Source organism: Pongo abelii, chromosome 16 (genome assembly GCF_028885655.2).
Source record: "Pongo abelii isolate AG06213 chromosome 16, NHGRI_mPonAbe1-v2.0_pri, whole genome shotgun sequence".
Taxonomy (NCBI): domain Eukaryota; kingdom Metazoa; phylum Chordata; class Mammalia; order Primates; family Hominidae; genus Pongo; species Pongo abelii.
The window spans coordinates 78,715,932-78,736,759 of NC_072001.2; the positions used below are offsets into that span (position 1 = coordinate 78,715,932).

Below are 20,828 nucleotides of genomic sequence, written 5' to 3' on the forward strand. Positions count from 1 at the left end.
AATTATACATAAAACAAGAAGAGAGTGCAATGAAAAAGGAACAGAGAAGAAAAGCTCTTGGAAATTAAAAATAATATCCAAAATAGGAATTTTAATAGACGAGATAAAAGAGAAAGTTGAGGAAATTTCCAGAATACAAAACAAAACAAAAAAAGTGATGAAAATATGAGAAAAACTGGCCAGGCACAGTGGCTCATGCCTGTTATCCCAGCACTTTGGGAGGCTGGGGCGGGCGAATTACTTGAGGTCAGGAGTTCAAGACCAGCCAGGCCAACATGTTGAAACTCGTCTCTACTAAAAATACAAAAATTAGCAGGGCATGGTGGCACACGCTTTGTAGTCCCAGCTACTCGGGAGGCTGAGGCGTGAGAATTGCTTGAACACGGGAAATGGAGGTTGCAGTGAGCTGAAATTGCGCCACTGTACTCCAGCCTGGGCGACAGAGCGAGACTCCGTCTCATTTAAAAAATATATATATGAGAAAAATGAAGAAAGTTAAGAGAATCATTCTGGGACACAAGTCAGTAAACTATGCCCTGGCCACTTGTTTTTGTAAATGAAGTTTTACTGGAACACAGTCAAGCCCATTTATTTCTGTACTCACTAAGTATATATTGACAGTGTTGAGTCAGTAAACTATGCCCTGGCTACTTGTTTTTGTAAATAATGTTTTATTGGAACATAGTCAAGCTCATTTATTTCTGTACTCACTAAGTATATTTTGACAGTGTTGAGTACTTGTAACAAAGACTGTAAACCCCACAATACTGAAATATTTACTATCTTGCCCTTTAAGAAAAAGTTTGTCAATCCCTACTCTAGGAGATCCAACCAGACTGATAGGAATATATATATATATATATATATATATATATATATATATATATATATATGTAATCTATATATTTACATATATAGAGAGAGAGCAAGTGAGAACTAACATAATGCAAGGAAAGAAATCATTTAAAAACAGTGTAACAAGAAAAGCCCTAGAACTAAATAACAAGCCTTCAGATTAAAAGAATCTATCAAGTAATCGATGTAATAAATTTTAAAAGAGGACCTACACTAAGGGACATCATTGTGAATCTTTTTTTTTGTGGGGGGTGGACAGAGTCTCGCTCTGTCCCCTAGGCTAGAGTGCAGTGGCACAATCTTGGCTCACTGCAACCTCCGCCTCCCAGGTTCAAGGGATTCTTCTGCCTCAGCCTCCCGAGTAGCTGGGATTACAGAAGCCTGCCACCACACCTGGCTAATTTTTATATTTTTAGCAGAGACAGGGTTTCGCCATGTTGGCCAGGCTGGTCTTGAACTCCTGACCTCAGGTGATCTGCCCTCCTCAGCCTCCCAAAGTGCTAGGGTTACAGGCTTGAGCCACTGTGCCCAGCCTCTCTCAATCCTTTTACGTGATCTATTTTTCTTTTTTCTTCCCTGGGCATTTTAAAGATAATTTCTTTTTCTGTTTAAGAAATTTAGACTGGGTGCAGTGGCTCACTCCTGCAATCCCAGCACTTCGGGAGGCCAAGGAGGGCAGATCTCCTGAAGTCAGGAGTTTGAGACCAGCCTGGCCAACATGGTGAAACTCCGTTTCTACCAAAAATACAAAAATTAGCCAGGCATGATGGCACACGCCTGTAGTCCCAGCTACTCAAGAGGCTGAGGCAGGAGAATCACTTGAACCCAGAAGGTGGAGGTTGCAGTGAGCTGAGATTATGCCACTGCACTCCAGCCTGGGTGACAGAGTAAGACCCCATCTTAAATAAATAAATAAATAATAAATAAATAGACTGAGAAAGAATAAGATCAGACAATTCACAGACAGCATCACTAGTAATTGGAAAAGCATTGCCTTAAAAATTCTGAGATAAAGTTATTTCTAACCTAGAGTTCTATACTCTAGCAAAATAGAATAAAAGAAAGAAGATGGTCTACAATTAGGAAACAAGATCCAACAAAGGAAAGAGGGAAAACTGCAAGATAAAAACTGAGGAACAAGCCTAGAGAATAACCAACCACAGTTTAGACTAGAACGAAAGAAAAAGTTCTGAAAGTGAAGTCTCAGGAAAAAAAAAAAAATAGACGCAATTAATTATCTGATACATTCAATCACTTGGAAACTAATGATAACACTGTAAAATAAATCTGATTGGGCATATAGAAAAATAATGAAGGGCCAAGCACGGTGGCTCACACCTATAATCCCAGCACTTTGGGAGGCCAAGGTGGGCAGATCACTTGAGGTCAGGAGTTCAAAACCAGCCTGGCCAACATGGTGAAACCATGTCTCTACTAAAAATACCAAAAAACATTAGCTGGGCAAGGTGGCAGGTGCCTATAATCCCAGCTACTCAGGAGGCTGAGATGTGAGAATCGCTTGAACCCAGGGTGTGCAGGTTGCAGTGAGCCGAGATCACGCCACTGCACTCCAGCCTGGGCAACATCAAAACAACAACAACAAAACAAAACAACAACAACAACAAAAAGAAAAAGAATGAGGAGTGTACACAGAAAACTAAAGGAAATGAAAAAATCTGGTAATTAACTCCAGAAGAAACAAAAAATTGAATTGATAAGATTATTAGGCCAGGTGTAGTGGCTCATTCCTGTAACCCCAGTATTTTGGGAGGCTGAGGCAGGTGGACTGCCTGAGCTCAGGAGTTTGGGACCAGCCTGGGCAACATGGCGAAACCCCGTCTCTACCAAAAATAAAAAAAATTAGCCAGATGTGGTGAAGCATGCCTGTGGTCCCAGCTACTCTGGAGGCTGAGGTGAGAGAATTGCTTGAGTCTGGGAAGCAGAGGTTGCAGTGAGCCGAGATAGAGCCACTGCACTCCAACCTGGGTGACAGAGTGAGAGCCTGTCTCAAAAAAAAAAAAAAAAAAAAAAAAAAAGGCTGGACGTAGTGGTTCACACCTGTAATCCCAGCACTTTGGGAGGCCGAGGCAGGTGAATCACTTGAGGCCAGGATTTTGAGACCAGCCTGGCCAACATGGTGAAATCCCACCTCTACTAAAAATTAAAAAAAAAAAAAAATTGTTAATATATTTGATCATTTCATAGTAGCCCATGTAGCTCTCCAGTAAAAATAATTTACATAGTCATAATAATGTACAATGACGATTCAATTTAAGAATGTTACATATAATTATTGGAAGAGTAGTCAGAATGAAAGTGGAGGCATAGTATAAGAGCTAAATGAGCACCTACAATAAAAGTCACTAAAAGTATTATTAAGTTTTGTTTTTTTTTTTGAGACAGGGTCTCGCTGTGTATTCCCAGTTGGAGTCCAGTGGCACAATTTTGGCTCACTACAGCCTCAACATCCCAGGCTCAAGTGAGCTTCCCACCTCAGCCTCCCAAGTAGCTGGGATTACAAACACACGCCACCACACCCAGCTAATTTTTGTAATTTTTTGTAGAGACAGGGTTTCACCTGTCTCTACATGTTGCTCAGGCTGGTCTTGATATCCTAGGCTCAAACGATCTACCCACCTCAGCCTCCCAAAGTGCTGGGATTACAGGCATTAGCCACTGTGCCTGGCATATTATAAGCATTTTAATTTAGAATTAGGGATGAAATACCAGGGGAAACAGCTACAAGAGTTGAATACATGATTATAGGTAATGGAACTGAGGGTAAAACAGGAATTTGCTATTTATTTTGTCATTGCTTGTCTTCTTTAGAACTGTTTGGTTTTGAAAAAAATTATTTGCATATATTAACTGAAAGCAAAGAAATTACAAAGGTCACACATATAAAATAATACTCTATATTGTTCATGAGTGCTTATGCATATATAACAGTATAAACAAAATGAACTAGAAAGAAATACCATATTCATACTAGTAGCTGCTTATGATGAGCCGGGAGAAGTAAGGATGAGGATTAGAAGGACTTTCAACTTTATAATAAATTCTTTCTCTCATATACTAATTAAAAAGACAGCTGGGCACAGTGGCTCATGCCTAAAATCCTAGTGCTTTGGGAGGCTGAGGTGGGAGAATCACTTGAGCCCAGGAGTTTGAGACCACCCTGGGCAACAGAGCAAGACTCCCTCTCTACAAAAACTTCAAAAAAATTAGCAAGGTGCGGTACCCCATACCTCTCGTCCCAGCTAATAGGAAGGCTAAGGCAAGAAAATCACTTGAGCCCAGGAGGTTAAGGCTGCCATAAGCTATCACAGTGCCACCGCACCTGCACTCCAACCTGTGTGACAGAGCAAGAACACATGTCTCTCGTAAAAAGAAAAAAAAAGGCCGGGTGCAGGGGCTCATGCCTGTAATTCCAACACTTTAGGAGGCCAAGGTGGGTGGATCACCTGAGGTGAGGAGCTCGAGACCACCCTGACCAACATGGCGAAACCCTGTCTCTATGAAAAATACAAAAAATTAGCTGGGCTTGGTAGCGGGCACCTGTAATCCCAGCTACTTGGGAGGCTAAGGCGGGAGAATCGCTTGAACCCAGGAGGCAGAGGTTGCAGTGAGCTGAAGTCACACCATTGCACTCCAGCCTGGGCAACAAGAGCAAAACTCTGTTTCAAAAAAAAAAAAAAAAGATGAAGCAAATATAACAAAATATTAACAAGAGTCAGTGTTGATTCCGTGGTAGGAACATAGTTGTCTGTAGTGTCATACTGTACTTTTCTGCATCTTAAAAAATTTCAGCCCGGCACGGTGGCTCATGCCTGTAATCCCAGCACTTTGGGAGGCTGAGGCTGGCGGATCACCTGGGGTCAGGAGTTGGAGCCCAGCCTAGTCAATATGGTGAAACCCCATCTTTACTAAAAATACAAAAAAAAAATTAGCTGGGCATGGTAGCAGGCACCTGTAATCCCAGATACTTGGGAGACTGAGGCGGGAGAATCACTTGAACCCGTGAGGCGGAAGTTGCAGTGAGCTGAGATCATGCCACTGAACTCCAGCCTGGGCGACAGAGCGAGACCACATCTCAAAGAAAAATATATATATATATTTCTCCCTTCCCATACGAATATGCCTAGTGAATAAAACCAATCCTAAAAGATTACATACAATATGTATGTAATTTTTTTACATTTTATATAATGTTACTTGATATAACAACAATTTGGAAAGGACAAAATTATAGAAATGGAGAATAGATTAGTGGTTGCAGGGGTTGGGAATGGGGAGGTGGTGGGAAGGAGGTATATGTTTACTATAGGGCAATGAGGCTGGGCACAGTGGCTCACGCCTGTAATCGCAGTACTTTGGGAGGCCGAGGTGGGTGGATCACCTGAGGTCAGGAGTTTGAGATCAGCCTGGCCAACATGGTGAAACCCCGACTGTACTAAAAATACAAAAATTCACCAGGCATGGTGGTGCACACCTGTAATTCCAGCTACTTGGGAGGCTGAGGCAGGAGAATCGCTTGAACCTGGGAGGCAGAGGTTACAGGGAGCCGAGATTGCACCACAGCACTCCAGCTTGGGTGACAGAGCAAGACTCTGTCTTAAAAAAAATAAGTAAATAAAAATAAAAATATTGATCACTTCTCAGCCTTTTGGCTAAGATCAAGTGTAAAATAAAAATATTGAAGGGCAATGAGGGGAGCCTTGTGGTGATAGAACTCTGTATCTTGACTATGGTGACAGATACACAAACCTACATGTGTGACAAAACTGCACAGAACTAAATACACACAAAGGAAGTAAAACTGGGGAAGTCTAAATCAGATTGGTGGATTGTATCAATATTAACATTCTGGCTGTGATATTACACTATAGTTTTGGAAGATGTTACCATGGGATAACTGTAGAAAGGGCACATGTAATCTGTCTCCATTATTTGTTACAACTGCAGGTGAAGCTACAATTATAAGAAAAAGTAAAAAGAGAAAAGGGAAAGAAAGTCTCTTGGTCCAGGGGAATCCTGGGCAAGAATGAATATACACTGATAGCCACTTCATAATCCAGAATTCCAAGGGAGACACAGTTTGTTCTTTGTAAGTAGCTCTACTGGGAGTTGGTGTAAGTCAGAGGCTTGGAGCTGATGAGGATTCTAGGTTCTAAATCATAAAGTGGGGAATCAGTCATTTAACAGGCAAGACTAGAAGTCCTCTCATTGGATGAGAGATCTGTTCTCTGATTGTCAAATGGTAGCTGGTTTGGATGATGCCAACAAGACAATCTAAACCCACTTTTTTTTTTTTTTTTTTTGAGACAGAGTCTTGCTCTATCGCCCAGGCTGGAGTGCAGTGGCATGATCTTGGCTCACAGCAACCTCCGCCTCCTGGGCTCAAGTGATTCTCCTGCCTCAGCCTCCCAAGTAGCTGGGAATACAGGCGCACGCCACCACACCCAGCTAATTTTTGTATTATTAGTAGAGACGGGGTTTCACCATGTTGGCCAGGATGGTCTCAATCTCTTGACCTCGTGATCTGCCAGCCTCAACCCCCCAAAGTGCTGGGATTACAGGCGTGAGCCACCGCGCCCAGCCAAACCCACTTTTTTAATGGAGGAGGGGAGACTCCATAGTAGAAATGACATCTCAAGAGCCTCACAGCAGCTGGTAGTTGCAGAAGCACCAAGAGCAAGGTGAAGAATCCCCAGGATAAGTGTGCATCCTCTCAGATCAGCCTAGCATGCCTCCCTGCTCCAACGTACTTCCTTGATTCAAGACTGCAAGGGAGGCTGGGCACGGTGGCTCATGCCTGTAATCCCAGCACTTTGCAGGGCTGAGGTCGGCAGATCACTTGAGGTCAGGAGTTCGAGATCAGCCTGGCCAACATGGCAAAACCCCATCTCTACTAAAAATACACAAATTAGGCCCCATCTCTACTAAAAATACAAAATTAACCGGGTGTGGTGGCACACGCCTGTAATCCCAGCTACTCAGGAGGCTGAGGCAGGAGAATTGCTTGAGCCCGGGAGATGGAGGTTGCAGTGGGCTGAGATCGTGGCACTGCAATCTAGCCTGGCTGACAGAGTGAGACTCTGTCTCAAAATAAATAAATAAATAAAAATAAAAATATACATATATATACATACACACACACACACACACACACATATATACACACACACAAATTAGCTGGGTGTGGTGGCACACACCTGTAATTCCATCTACTCGGGAGACTAAGGCACAGAATGGCTTGAACCCACAAGGCAGAGGTTGCAGTGAGCCGAGATCATACCATTGCACTCCAGCCTGGGTGATGGAGTGAGACTCTGTCTCAACAACAACAACAAAAAAGACTTTAAGGGAATAACTATTCTGTTTTCAAAAGAGATTGGATGTAAACAGGGAGTCTGGTAGTTGGGTATAAGTAGCACCTATAATTCCAGCCCTTTGGAAGGCTGAGGCAGGAGGATCACTTGAGCCCAGGGGTTCAAGACCAGCCTGGGCAACATAAGGAGACTCTACAAAAAATAAAAAAAATTAGCCAGGCATGGTGGTGCATGTCTGTGGTCTCAGCTACTCAAGAGGCTGAGGCAGGAGGATCAATTGAGCATCAAGAGTTGGAGGCTGCAGTGAGCCATGATCATGCCACTATGTTCCAGTCTGGGGGACAGAGCAAGACCCTGTCTCTAAAAAATAATAATAATAATAAAATAATAAATACAATAAATAAAATGAAATGAAAATTAAATAAAAATAGGGGTCTGGAGCTGGTAGGGAAGAAACAGAGCTGTATGAGAGAAAAGAATACTTTCCCTTGTTGATATATGGTCTGTGTCCCCTTTTTCTCCTCTTATTTTCCTTTGCATTCTTGCTCTGATTGACTTCTTTCTCAAGTGCCTCTTATCTCTTACTTTCCCTATCTCATTATTTTCCCCAACTCATTATTTTCCCTCTTTGCTTTGCTAAAAGACTCTATCCCTGCATCTTATTCAGAACACACTAACTACACTGGACAGGAGTTACAAGAGAGAAGAGGTACTCACAGAATCCTAGATTTCTAAAACATTTAAGCTACAAAGGTAGGTGAGTATCAGAGTCCAGTAGTCACATATTATACAGAGGAAAACCGAAGTGCTGAGAAGGGAAATAACTTGTGTCACTCACAGAGGGAATTTTTGGTTAAGTTGGAATATGAGGCTGGGACCCACTAGAACAGCTTCCCTCATTTTCTTTCCTTTTTTTTTTTCTTTTCTTTTTTTTTTTTTTCCTTAGACAAAGTCTTACTCTGTCACTTAGGCTGGAGTTTGGTAGTGTGATCATAACTCACTGTGGTCTTGACCTCCCGGGCTCAAGTGATCCTCCTGCATAGTTGGGACAACAGGAGTGTGCCACCATGCCTGGCTAATTTTTTCGTTTTTTATTTTTGTAGAGGTAGGGTCTTGCTATGCTGCTCAGGTTGGTCTCAAACTCCTGAGCACAAATGATCCTCCTATACCTTTACTCCCAAAGTGCTGGGATTATAGGCGTGAGCCACTGTCCCCAGCCCTCGTTTCTGTAGTTTTCAACAGTCACAGCTCACTAGCTGGAGAGAAAGAGATTTCTGGGGCAGCCAATTAAAACATGGTAAGAGAAATGACAGCAACATGGTAAGAGAAATAATCTGACCAGGTGCGGTGGCTCACACCTGTAATCCCAACACTTTGGGAGGTTGAGGCAGGAGGATCACTTGAGCCTTGGAGTTTGAGACCAGCCTGGGCAACATGCCAAAACCCCATCTCTTCAAAAAATAAAAAATTAGCTGGACATAGTGGCGTATACCTGTAGTCCCAGCTACTCAGGAGGCTGAGGTAGGAGGATCACTTTAACCTACGAATTTGAGGAAAAGAAAAGAAAAGGAGAAGAGAAGAGAAGAAGAAAAGAAGAAGAGAAGAGAAAAAAGAAAATGAGGCCGGGTGCGGTAGCTCATACCTGTAATCCCAGCACTTTGGGAGGCTGAGGCGGGCAGATCACCTGAGGTCAGGAGTTCAAGACCAACCTGGCCAACATCGTGAAACCCTGTCTCTACTAAAAATACAAAAATTAGCCAGGCATGGTGGTGCGTGCCTATAATTCCAGCTACTTGGGAGGCAGGGAGAATCGCTTGAACCTGGGAGGCGGAGGTTTCAGTGAGCCGAGATCGTGCCATTGCACTCCAGCCTGGGTGACAGAACAAGACTCCGTCTCAGAAAGAAAAAAAAAAAAAAGAGGGAAGGAGGAAGGAAGGAAGGAATTACAGGTGTGCGCCACCACACCCAGCTAATTTGTGTGTGTGTGTGTGTGTGTGTGTGTGTGTGTGTGTATATATATATATAGTTATCAAGCAGTTATGAGCCAGAGTTATAAACTAGCCAGATGGTTTTGTGATAGGATTTGAGAAGAATGAAAATCTCAAGGGGTTAAAGTCCTATGAGGCAACTGTACTCTCTGGCTGTGGATTATTTTAAGTGTACCACATACCCCTCCTCAAGAAGTAATGTTATACCATAAATGTTATGGGGAGAAACTGCCCAAATGAACAGACCAGCACTCACACTGAGTACTGGAATAGAGAGTAGCCTATTTTGAACCTACTTTTTTTAAAAAAACTTGCATTTCAGAAAAATATCCAAAAATATGTCTAACAGGGTTATCCTGTTGGTACCAAAGACCTTCAGAAATTTCAGAGCATAGGATGTTGGCAAGAAGCACCAAAGCAGAAAGTACCTCTTTCTGCATGTGAGAAACCATCATTTATGTGAGAGTGATGTTCCCTAACACAAGGAAGGGTCTCTGCTAAGCAAGTGAGGGGTGGAAGGAGCTGTTGCCAGAGCCCACCAGAAGCATCCTGGTAACCAGCTGCTGGCCCAAACTTTTTCTACTTACATGGAACAGTGGAAAGTGCCAACAGGGTTCTCACGACGAATGTCTTCATATTCCTCATAGATTCCTTGCTTTTGCCTGGCATTAACATAGTCTACCAACTCTTGGATGGTCATAGCATGGGGACCTGGAACATGTACTGAGTCCCAGTCTAAGGCAGGAGGGAGGGAGAACAGGATGATCTCATCGAAGGGATCTGGGTGGCCGTTCACCTGGGGTAGGAACTGGAAATTCCAAGTGGCGAGATCAATTTTGACGTACCCACCCAGGTTTTCTGGAAGACACTCCCTGGGCAGATGCTGCGTGACCTCAGATGTCTTTAATATTTGAATCTGGAAGGTTAGAAAGAATCATGTGAGTATGTGGGAGGAGGGAAAGGCATATAGAATGACAAAGAATAAATGTATTTATATCAGGTTTGGAGGATGGGATAAGATTTTCTTGAAATACAAGGTATACTTGTAAAAGTAGTAGACTACATTTCATCTGCCTGAGATTTAAATCCTATGAATTTGCCAGATAAAAATGTGAACTCCCAGAATGTATATAAAATTCACTCCTGGAATTAAGGACACTGTTATACATCTTCTGAAAGGACGATATAGTGAACAAAAGCTTTATATTATTAACAAGGCTTCCCAGCATTGCTGCATGCTGGTACTCTTTTTTTGGCCACTAAGAATGCATAGGTAGTAGTTATTTTTGTCAACCCCATACTCAGACAACCAATTCTAAGGCCTGTTAGCTTGTGTTTTACTCAGCTTGGTATAACTGTTCACAAAGATAGGATTCTATGAAAGCAAGACACCTAGAGGCAGGGTAGCCCAGGAAAAATGTTAGATAACACTTTTTTTTTGAGACAGGGTCTCATTTTTTCACCCAGCCTGGAGTGTAGTGGCATGATCAAGGTTCACTGCAGCCTCAGCCTCCTGGGCTCAAGTGATCCTCCCACCTCAGCCCCTCAAGTAGCTGGGACTACAGATGCACACCACCACGCCCAGCTAATTTTTTGTAGTAATCATAAAACTTAATTCTGCTCTCTGCTTGGACATAGCCATGCTGGAACAAATTAGCTTAACTGGTTCTCCTTAGGATCTCTGTGGAATGGGGATGCTCTTCCTACTAAAAGCTCATCTCTTTTGCTGTCGTCTCTTCTTGGAATGCCTTCTTTTCCTCCTCTGCCTCTTCATGGACCAGCACAGCTCACCTCTTCTGTGAAGTCTTTCCTGACTGCCTGAGGCAATATGCTCCTCTGCGTTCCGGCAGAGCCAAAGCCCTCATATGTGTGTCTCTGTGTTCCCTATAAAGACCATGAGCTCCTTGAGGGTAGACTGTCTCACTTAATTTTTAATTATCAGGAACCAGTGCTTCGACTACAAAAAGTGCTTAATATATTTTGAGTTTATACATGCATGTATAATTCCTATAATTCAAGTGCAAGAACTTGCCTATGGATTCCTCTCAAAGAGTTACTTTAGAAAAGATCTCTCCAGCTGGCATGGTGGCTCATGCCTGTAATCCCAGCACTTTGGGAGGCCGAGGCAGGTGGATCACCTGAGGTCAGGAGTTTGAGACCAGCCTGGCCAACATGGTGAAACCCCATCTCTACTAAAAAAAATACAAGAATTAGCTGGGCACGTTGGCAGGAGCCTGTAATCCCAGCTACTTGGGAGGCTGAGGCAGGAGAATCACTTGAACCCGGGGGACGGAGGTTGCAGTGAGCCAAGATCATGCCATTGCACTCTAGCCTGAGTGACAACAGCAAAACTCTGTCTCAAAAAAAAAAAAAGAAAGAAAAGATCTCTCCTGGCTGGGCACGGTGGCTTACGCCTGTAATCCCAGCACTTTGGGAGGCTGAGGTGGGTGGATCACGAGGTCAGGAGATCAAGACCATCCTGGCTAACATGGTGAAACTCTGTCTCTACTAAAAACACAAAAAATTAGCCGGGCATGATGGCACATGCCTGTAGTCCCAGCTACTAGGGAGGCTGAGGCAGGAGAATGGCTTGAACCTGGGAGGCTGAGCTTGCAGTGAGCCGAGATCGCTTCACTGCACTCCACCCTGGGAGACAGAGCGAGACTCTGTCTCAAAAAAGGTGGCTCACGCTTGTAATCCCAGCACTTTGGGAGGCCGAGGTGGGCGGATCATGAGGTCAGGAGTTCGAGACCAGCCTGGCCAATATGGTGAAACACCGTCTCTACTAAAAATACAAAAATTAGCTGGGTGTGGTGGTGTGCGCCTGTACTCCCAGCTACTCAGGAGGCTGAGGCAGAAGAATGGCTTGAACTCAGGAGGCGGGGCTGCAGTGAGCCAAGATCATGCCACTGCACTCCAGCCTAGACAACAGAGTGAGACTCTGTCTCAAAAAAAAAAAAAAGAAAAGAAAAAAAGAAAAAAAAAAAGAAAAGCTCTCTCCTACTCTGTGTCATTAGGTCTCTAAGTAGCTTACACAGAACCAAATGTCTTCACTTTCATGTCCTGTCTTTTAATTGCTGCAATCAGTAACTGAGACCATAAATCTTTAAATCATGGAACACTCAGGAGATTATAACAGAATTAAAGTTTTTGGTTTTATTGTGGCGGCGGCGTCTCACTATATTGCCTAGGCTGGTCTCAAACTCCTGGCCTCAAGCAATCTTCCCGCCTTGGCCTCAGACTCCCAAAGTGTTAGGATTATAAGCATGAGCCACTACACTTGGCCCAGAATTAAGGTAATTTTGAACGCTTTTGAAATTGGGAACCAACAAGATGTTCTGAGAAAAAAAATGCCAGGAATAAAGGCAGAAAGAGACATAACGAAAAACTTTCCTCCACAACCCTGGTGTTCAAGGGATTGAATGATGTTTCCAGTTGAACAAATTCTAATGCCAGTTCAACTAATGCAGTTATATTACAAGCTATTAAATATTAAAGGCCTATGCAGCACTAGGATAAATTTTGGAAGTAGCAGCTATCCCCAAGTTACCTCCAGGACACATTCCTTCAGTACTATCTTATGCAAGGTGCTATAGAAAGTGAGAACCAGATAAACTGTGTTTAGTTTCAAACTTCAAGAAGCTTGTAGGACAGTGAGAGGCAGTCTGTATCGAACTGACTAACACATCAGGTAGAGAATATAAGTGAATGCACTAACAGAAGCAGAATGGGCTCTAGGAGACACGCCAGGAGGATTTTTTGAAGGTAGAAAATTAATTGGCAGGAATTCACTGTATCTATTCACCTCCAGATAAAAAAGGGCGAGCTTGCCTTACCCTCTCCCGGACTTTGTCCTTCAGGAGGAGGCTGATGATGGAATAGGGCACTCGGAACCATATGGGTGCCCCCACAATCAGCACCTTCTTCAAACGGGCTGGAAATGCTCCCTGTGGAGAAAACACATGAGGATTTAAGTGTAATGGAACCTGTGACTCTTCAAGCCCAAGTTTAGGTTTTCTGCTCTTTTCCCCATTCCTACCCAGCAGGGGGAGTCTACAGCCTAATTCAGGTTTGATCTCAGCAGCCAGAGGAAAAGTGGTTAAACAAACTGAAGAAATTAGAAGCTGATTTACCTTTAAAAATAACAATGTTAAGTTCTTGTCTACCATAAGCTTTATGGATCAAAAACTATTCTGACTTCTCATCTCAACAGATATCCTACACATACCACACATCAGCATACATACATGCCTCCTAAAAAAGTTACGTTATTAAAACTTGAAGGAAAAATGAGATCATGAATAAACTGAACATTAAACATTTCTTGACTAGGTGCTGTGGCTCATGCCTATAATCCCAGCACTATGGGAGGCTGAGGTGGGTGGATCACCGGAGGTTGGGAGTTCAAGACCAGCCTGGCCAACATAGTAAAACCCATCACTACTAAAAACACAAAATTAGCCGGGCATGGTGGCAGACACCTGTAATCTCAACTACTCAGAAGGCTGAGGCAGGAGAATCACTTGAACCCAGGAAGCAGAGGCTGCAGTGAGTTGAGATCACGCCATTGCACTTTACCCTGGGCAACAAGAGCGAAACTCTGTCTCAAAAAAAATAATATGGCTGGGCGCAGTGGCTCACGCCTGTAATCCCAGCACTTCTGGAAGCTGAGGCGGGCAGATCACTTGATGTCAGGAGTTTGAGACCAGCCTGGCCAACATGGTGAAACCCCATCTCTACTAAAAATACAAAGATTAGCCGGGCATGGTGGCACATGCCTGTAATCCCTGCTACTCGGGAGGCTAAGGCAGGAGAATCGCTTGAACCCAGGAAGTGGAGGTTGCAGTAAGCCAAGATTGCACCACTGCACTCCAGTCTGGGTGACAAGAGCGAAACTCCATCTCAAAATTTTAACAATAATAAATAAATGAAAATTAAAAAATTTAAAAAATTTCTCTTTCATAACTTTTCATTCAGTCTGATGTATGCATAATCTTTTTAAAATCTATTCATTCATCTATGTATTTACCAATCAATAAATATAATCTAATGTGCACTATGGCAAATGAGATCTAAAAAAAGGAGATATCCTCATCCACACAAGATATAAAGATGAAAAAATCATTCATTCCTAATCCACAGTGCTTAGTTTTTTTGTTTGGTTGGCTGCCCTGTTTTCGTTTTGTTTTGTTTTTGAGACAGGATCTTGCTCTGTTGTCCAGGCTGGAGTGCAGTGGCACAATCGCCACTCACTGAGTCCCGTACCTCCCAGGCTCAAATGATCCTCTTACCTCAGGCTCCCAAGTAACTGGGACTGCGCCACTACACTTGGCTAATTTTTTGTATTTTTAGTAGAGACAGGGTTTCACCATGTTGGCCGGCTGGTTTCGAACTCCTGATCTCAAGTGATCCTCCTACCTTGGCATCCCAGAGTGCTGTGATTATAGGCATTGAGCCACTGCTCCCGGCGTGGAGTTCTTAATTTTCATATGGTTAAATGTATTACTGTTTTCTTTTCTGGTTAGTGTGTTTTGTGTCTTAAATCCTTTTCTATTTTAATATCAGAAAAAGTACTTTTTTTTTTTTTTTTTTTTTTTACTGCTGTACCACCGATTCCACCAATGTGTATTAATTTTTCTAATTTGGTTTTTTTATTGTAAAATATACACAACAAAATTGACCTTTTAAACCATTTTAAGTGTACAATTATTGGCGTTAAGTATGTTCACAATGCAGCCATCAGCACTATTCATTTTCAGAACTATTTCATCATCACAAACAAAACCCCTGTACCCATTAAATAACATCTCCCTATTCCCTTCTCCCCCTAGTCCCTAGTAACCTTGGTTCTACTTTCTGTCTCTATGAATTTGCCTATTTTAGGTCCTCGTATTACTGGAATCCTACTATATTTGTCTTTTTGTCTTGTTTATCCTACTTAGCATGTTTTCAAGGTTAATCCATATTGTAGCATGTCTCAGAATTACATTGCTTTCTAAAGCTGAATAATATTTCCTCATAAATATACCACATTTTTCTTATCTATTAATGCATTGATGGACATTTGGGTTGTTTCCACTTGTACACATTGGTTGTTTCCACTTGTCCAGATTTGAGGAGCTATTTTCCACATTGTTTCCACTTGTCCACATTTGAGGAGCTATTTTCTTTTAAAAATTTAAACTTTTGTTTTTGTCCCTTTTTTTTGAGACAAGGTCTCACTCTGTTGCCCAGGCTGGAGTACGATGGCACCATCATGGCTCACTGTAGCCTTGACCACCCAGGCTCAAGTGATCCTCCTACCTCAGCCTCGCAAGTAGCATGTGCCACCATGCCTGTCTAATTTTTGTATTTTTGTAGAATAAAAATACAAATGGTTTCATCGTGTTGCCCAGGCTGGTTTCAAACTACTGGGCTCAAGCAATCTGCCTGCCTTGGCCTCCCAGTGTTGGGATTTCAGGTGTGAGCCTCCACGCCTGGCCTGTTTTTGCTATTTAAGACTTTAACCTATCTGAAGTTGATTTTTGAACATAGTATGAGATGTAGGAATCTGACATTTTTTTCTATATGGGTAGCTGTTTTGTTTTCCACCTTCACATATTAAAAAGTCTTGTCTTTTCCCAACTTAGACTTTCTATTTGTCAGTTTTAACAAAGTCACAATATCCTGGGGAATAAATATGACACAGGTAATTTAATTAACCATGTAACCATCATTCTGATTATTCAGTTTGTTTTCAGTCCTAAATAATCCTGATATGCGCACTTTATCTTTTCCTTTTTTTTTTGAGACTCACTTTAATATTTTTTTTTTTTAGTCTCACTTGGTCACCCAAGCTGGAGTGCGGTGGCACGGTATCTGCTCAAGGGTTCAACCAATTCTCCTGCTTCAGCCTCCCGAGTAGCTGGGATTACAGGCGTGCGCCATCACGCCTGGCTAACTTTTTTGTATTTTTAGCAGAGATGGGTTTTCACCATCTTGGCCAGGCTGGTCTCGAACTCCTGGCCTCAAGTGATCCGCCCGTCTTGGCCTTTCAAAGTGCTGGGATTAAAGGCATGAGCCACTGTACGCGGCCTCCTTTTAAATTATTTTAAGAAGCTGTTTCTAAGACTGGGATTATTTGGCTAAAGATTATGAATATTCTTTTTTTTTTTTAAGACAGGGTTTTATCAACTGGGCTGGAATGCAATCATATGATCATAGCTCACTGCAGCCTCATATCCTGGGCTCAAGTGATCCTCCTGCCTCAGCCTCCTGGGTAGCTGGGATGATAGGCACACACCACCACATGCAGCTAAATTTTGTACAGTCAGGGTCTTGCTATGTGGCCTAGACTGGTCCTGAACTCCTGGCCTTAGGCAATTCTCCCACATCAGCCTCCCAAAGGGCTGAGATTATAGATTTAAGTCACTGGAGCCAGCTTAAGGTATTATTTTTAATTATCTAAAATAAATGTACAGTAAATACTTTTTATAAATCTTTGTTTTCCTGATTGTTTCCTTAGCATATAATCTCAGAAATACAACTGATCAAAGGGTATGTGCATTTTTAAGGATTTATAATGCCAGATGCCTTCCAAAAGGTGTTAACGACTTACTGAACTGACAGTATATGAGGGTGCCATACAGTCATTTATTTATTTGAAAAACAAACAAATCTTTGTTGTCTAGAAATACATATTTTAAAAATCCCCCAGAAAAGATGCTATTCTCTCTTTTCCCCATCCTCTTCCTCTTCCACACCTCTGAGACAAAGGACATTATTATACTTTAGTAAAACTTCATCCAGATGTCCAGACAATACCCCAACTATGTATTCTTCTGTATTTGCAAGCTACATGTTCATATAGATAACATCTGTAGATCTGGTTCATCTACAGATACCAGTTAGCCTTTGTAATCCATTCCCCACTTAAGTTCCACCATCACTGGCTTTTCTGTTAATCCCTTGAGGAAAGGTTTGGGATTGAGGGGTAAATCCTTTATAACCACAGGAGAATGCTGCAGGCTATTCACTGCTGACCAAGCTGCCACCCATCCCTGGTGACTGCAGCAGGTACCCCCAGACAGTCATGTAAATGGACTAGGCCCAGGTCTGTAGTTCTTTGCTCTGAAAAAAGAGACATAATAGCTTCTACTTTCTATGTATCATTTTGTGGAAATAACAGGTATTTCACTAGAATGGTTTTTGATTTGGTGGTTAAAAGGACTTTGGACATTTAGGTCCTGAAATAAATTGTTGCATCTCTGAAGGAAAAGATGAAAGTAGTTTATCACACTTCAGTGAAGAGGCCTTTGGAGAAGTTTGTTCTAGATGCTGTATATTCTCCATAGAGGAGTGCTGGGGATTTTCCAAATCAGTAGAACTAAAGGGTAACTGAAGAGAACAGAGAGTGACATGTCAGATTGAGAATCAGTCTTTTGAGGCTGGGCGTGGTGGCTCACACCTGTAATCCCAGCACTTTGAGAGGCCAAGGTGGGCGGATCACTTGAGGTCAGAAGTTCGAGACCAGCCTGGCCAACATGGTGAAACCCCATTGCTACTAAAAATACAAAAATTAGCCGAGTGTGGTGATGAGCACCTGTAATCCCAGCTACTTGGGAGGCTGAGGCAGGAGAATCACTTGAACCCAGGAGGCGGAGGTTGCAGTGAGCTGAGATCATGCCATTGCGCTCCAGCCTGGGGGACAGAGAGAGACTCCGTCTCAAAACAAACAAACAACAAAAAAGAATCAGTCTTTTCAAAGTGGCAAAAAGGGCTGGGCATGGTGGCTCACATCTTTAATCCTAGCACTTTGGGAGGCCAAGGCTAGTGGATCACCTGAGGTCAGGAGTTCGAGTCTAGCCTGGCCAACATGGCAAAATCCCATCTCCACTAAAAATACAAAAATTAGCCAGGTGTGGTGACGAGCACCTGTAATCCCAACTACTTGGGAGGCTAAGGCAGGAGAATCACTTGAACCTGGGAGGCAGAGGTTGCAGTGAGCCGAGATAGCACCACTGCACTCCATCCTGGGCAAAAGAGTGAAACACTCTGTCTCAAAAAAAAAAAAAGAAAAAAAAGTGGCAAAAAGAATAGGCTAGAAGATACTAGCTACAATTCCTCTTTTTTTTTTTTTTCTTTTGGATTTCTCAGGAATGATTTCTTCCTAGTTAGACCGCCAGTGTTGCATGGTAACCCCACCCATGAAAAGGCTGGAATATTGGAAAACTGCATGAAACTAAGCGCTGTGGGTTGGGCGCAGTGGTTCACGCCTGTAATCCCAGCACTTCGGGAGGCCAAGGTGGCTGGATTGCTTGAGCTCAGGAGCTTGAGACCAGCCTAGGCACCATGGTGAAACTCCATCTCTACAAAAGATACAAAAATTAGTTGGGTGTGGTGGTGCATGCCTGTAATTCTAGCTACTTGGGAGGTTGAGGCATGAGAACTGGTTGAACCCAGGAGGTAGAGGTTGCAGTAAGCCAAGATCATGCCACTGCACTCAGCCTTGGCAACAGAGCAAGACTTGGTCTCAAAAAAAAAGAACTTCTGTTAGTCAAAGAGCTTCATAAAAAGTAAAAAAACAAGCTATAAATTAAGAGACAGTTTACTGTGCGCACACATTATTTGTGTGTGTGTATATATGTATCTTCATGGATTAGAATCAATAATATATTAAAAACTATTAATTTCTAAATGGACAAATCATAAACATTTCACAGAAGATAGCTAACGAATATATGAAGAGATAGTTAATTTCACTAATAAAAGAAATGCAAGCTATACCACAACATACCATTTCATATCCATTTGATTGGGAAAAAAATTAAGAAGTCTGACATTAGTAAGTGCTGGAGAGGATGTAGATCAATGGAAATCTTTACACATGGCAAGGGAGTACGACTGCTTTGAAACACAGTCTGACATTGTCTTATAAAGTTAAATCTTCACAGACTTTAGGACCCAACAATCTACTCCTAAGTGTATAACCTAGAGCATGCATTCTCAATGGGGGAGATATCACCTCACCAAAGGGGTAAAATTAGTAGGAGAGCAGGGTGAGGTGAGCCAGAAAAAAAAAAAAGAAAAAAGAAATCGGGCCAGGTGCGGTGGCTCACGCCTGTAATCCCAGCACTTTGGGAGGCTGAGGCAGGCAGATCACAAGGTCAGGAGATCGAGACCATCTTGGCTAACATGGTGAAACCCCGTCTCTACTAATAATACAAAAAAATTAGCCAGGCGTGGTGGTGGGCGCCTGTAGTCCCAGCCACTCTGGAGGCTGAGGCAGGACAATGGCATGAACTTGTGAGGTGGAGCTTGCAGTGAGCCAAGATCGTGCCACTGCACTCTAGCCTGGGCGACAGTGTGAGACTCTGTCTCAAAAAAAAAAAAAAAAAAAAAAGAAATCCACTCTTTTTATCTATACAGAGTACATAAAGAGGCCAGGCACAGTGGCCAACACCTATAATCCCAGCACTTTGGGAGGCCAAGGAGGCGGTACTGCTTGAGCCCAGGAATTCAAGACCAGCCTGGGCAACATAGCGAGACTCTGTCTTTATTTAAAAAATAAGGCCAGGCGCAGTGGCTCACGCCTGTAATCCCAGCACTTTGGGTGGCCGAGGCGGGTGGATCACCCGAGGTCAGGAGTTTGAGACCAGCCTGGCCAACATGGAGAAACCCCGTCTCTACCAAAAGTACAAAAATTGGCCGGGCGTGGTGGCAGGCACCTGTAATCCCAGCTATTCAGGAGGCTGAGGCAGGAGAATCACTTGAACCAGGAGGTGGAGGTTGCAGTGAGCCAACATTGCACCACCTCACTCCAGCCTGGGTGACAAGAGCAAGACTCCATCTCAAAAAAAATAAAAATAAAATAAAACAAAATAAAATAAAAAATAAATAGATTTTAAAGAGTACATAGAGATATGCAGTATATTTATGGTATTAAAATTTCATTAGAAGAGGAATTATTAGGGGAAAAAATATTTAAAAAGGCTCCTTAGTGAGGCAACAATGAAAAAAGGTTGAGAAACACTTCCCTAGAGACCCTCTTACACATATGCACCAGAAAACATGTTTAAGAATGTTCATAACAGCACCATTCATAACATAGGTTGGGTATTCCTTATCCAAAATGCTTGGGACTAGAACTGTTTCAGATTTTGAATTTTTTTCAGATTTTAGAATATCTGCATATACATAATGAGATATCTTGGGGATGGGACCCAAGTCTAAGCAGGAAATTTATGTATGTTTCTTCTTTTTTTTTTTGAGACGGAGTCTCACTGTGTCGCCCAGGCTGGAGTGCAGTGGTGCGATCTCGGCTCACTGCAACCTCCGCCTCCCGGGTTCACACCATTCTCCTGCCTCAGCCTCCCAAGTAGCTGGGACTACAGGCGCCCGCCACCAGGCCCGGCTAATTTTTTTTTGTATTGTTAGTAGAGACAGGGTTTCACCATGTTAGCCAAGATGGTCTCGATCTCCTGACCTCGTGATCCATCCGCCTCAGCCTCCCAAAGTGCTGAGATTACTGGTGTGAGCCACTGTGCCTGGCCTAAATTTATGTATGTTTCATATACACCTTATACACATAAGTGTGCCTCAGATTCCCAAAGTGCTGGGATTATAGGCGTGAGTCATGGCACCCAGCCCATCCCACTTTTATGACTCAGAATGT

At 42.8% G+C, this 20,828-nt stretch overlaps 1 protein-coding gene and 1 pseudogene across 1 annotated transcript in view; both read right to left on the reverse strand.

Moving 5' to 3' along the window:
- Positions 1 to 20,828, reverse strand: part of PTPN9 (protein tyrosine phosphatase non-receptor type 9) — a 105,642-nt gene that overhangs the window by 23,111 nt on the left and 61,703 nt on the right. The window contains exons 6-7 of the mRNA XM_024232245.3: positions 13,012 to 13,122; positions 9,763 to 10,091 (exon numbers count right to left, since the gene is read on the reverse strand). Coding sequence (XP_024088013.1) covers positions 9,763 to 10,091; positions 13,012 to 13,122 — 440 coding nt within the window. The remainder of the gene's footprint in view (positions 1 to 9,762; positions 10,092 to 13,011; positions 13,123 to 20,828) is intronic.
- On the reverse strand, positions 13,129 to 17,241 carry LOC129050521 (small nuclear ribonucleoprotein F-like; annotated as a pseudogene).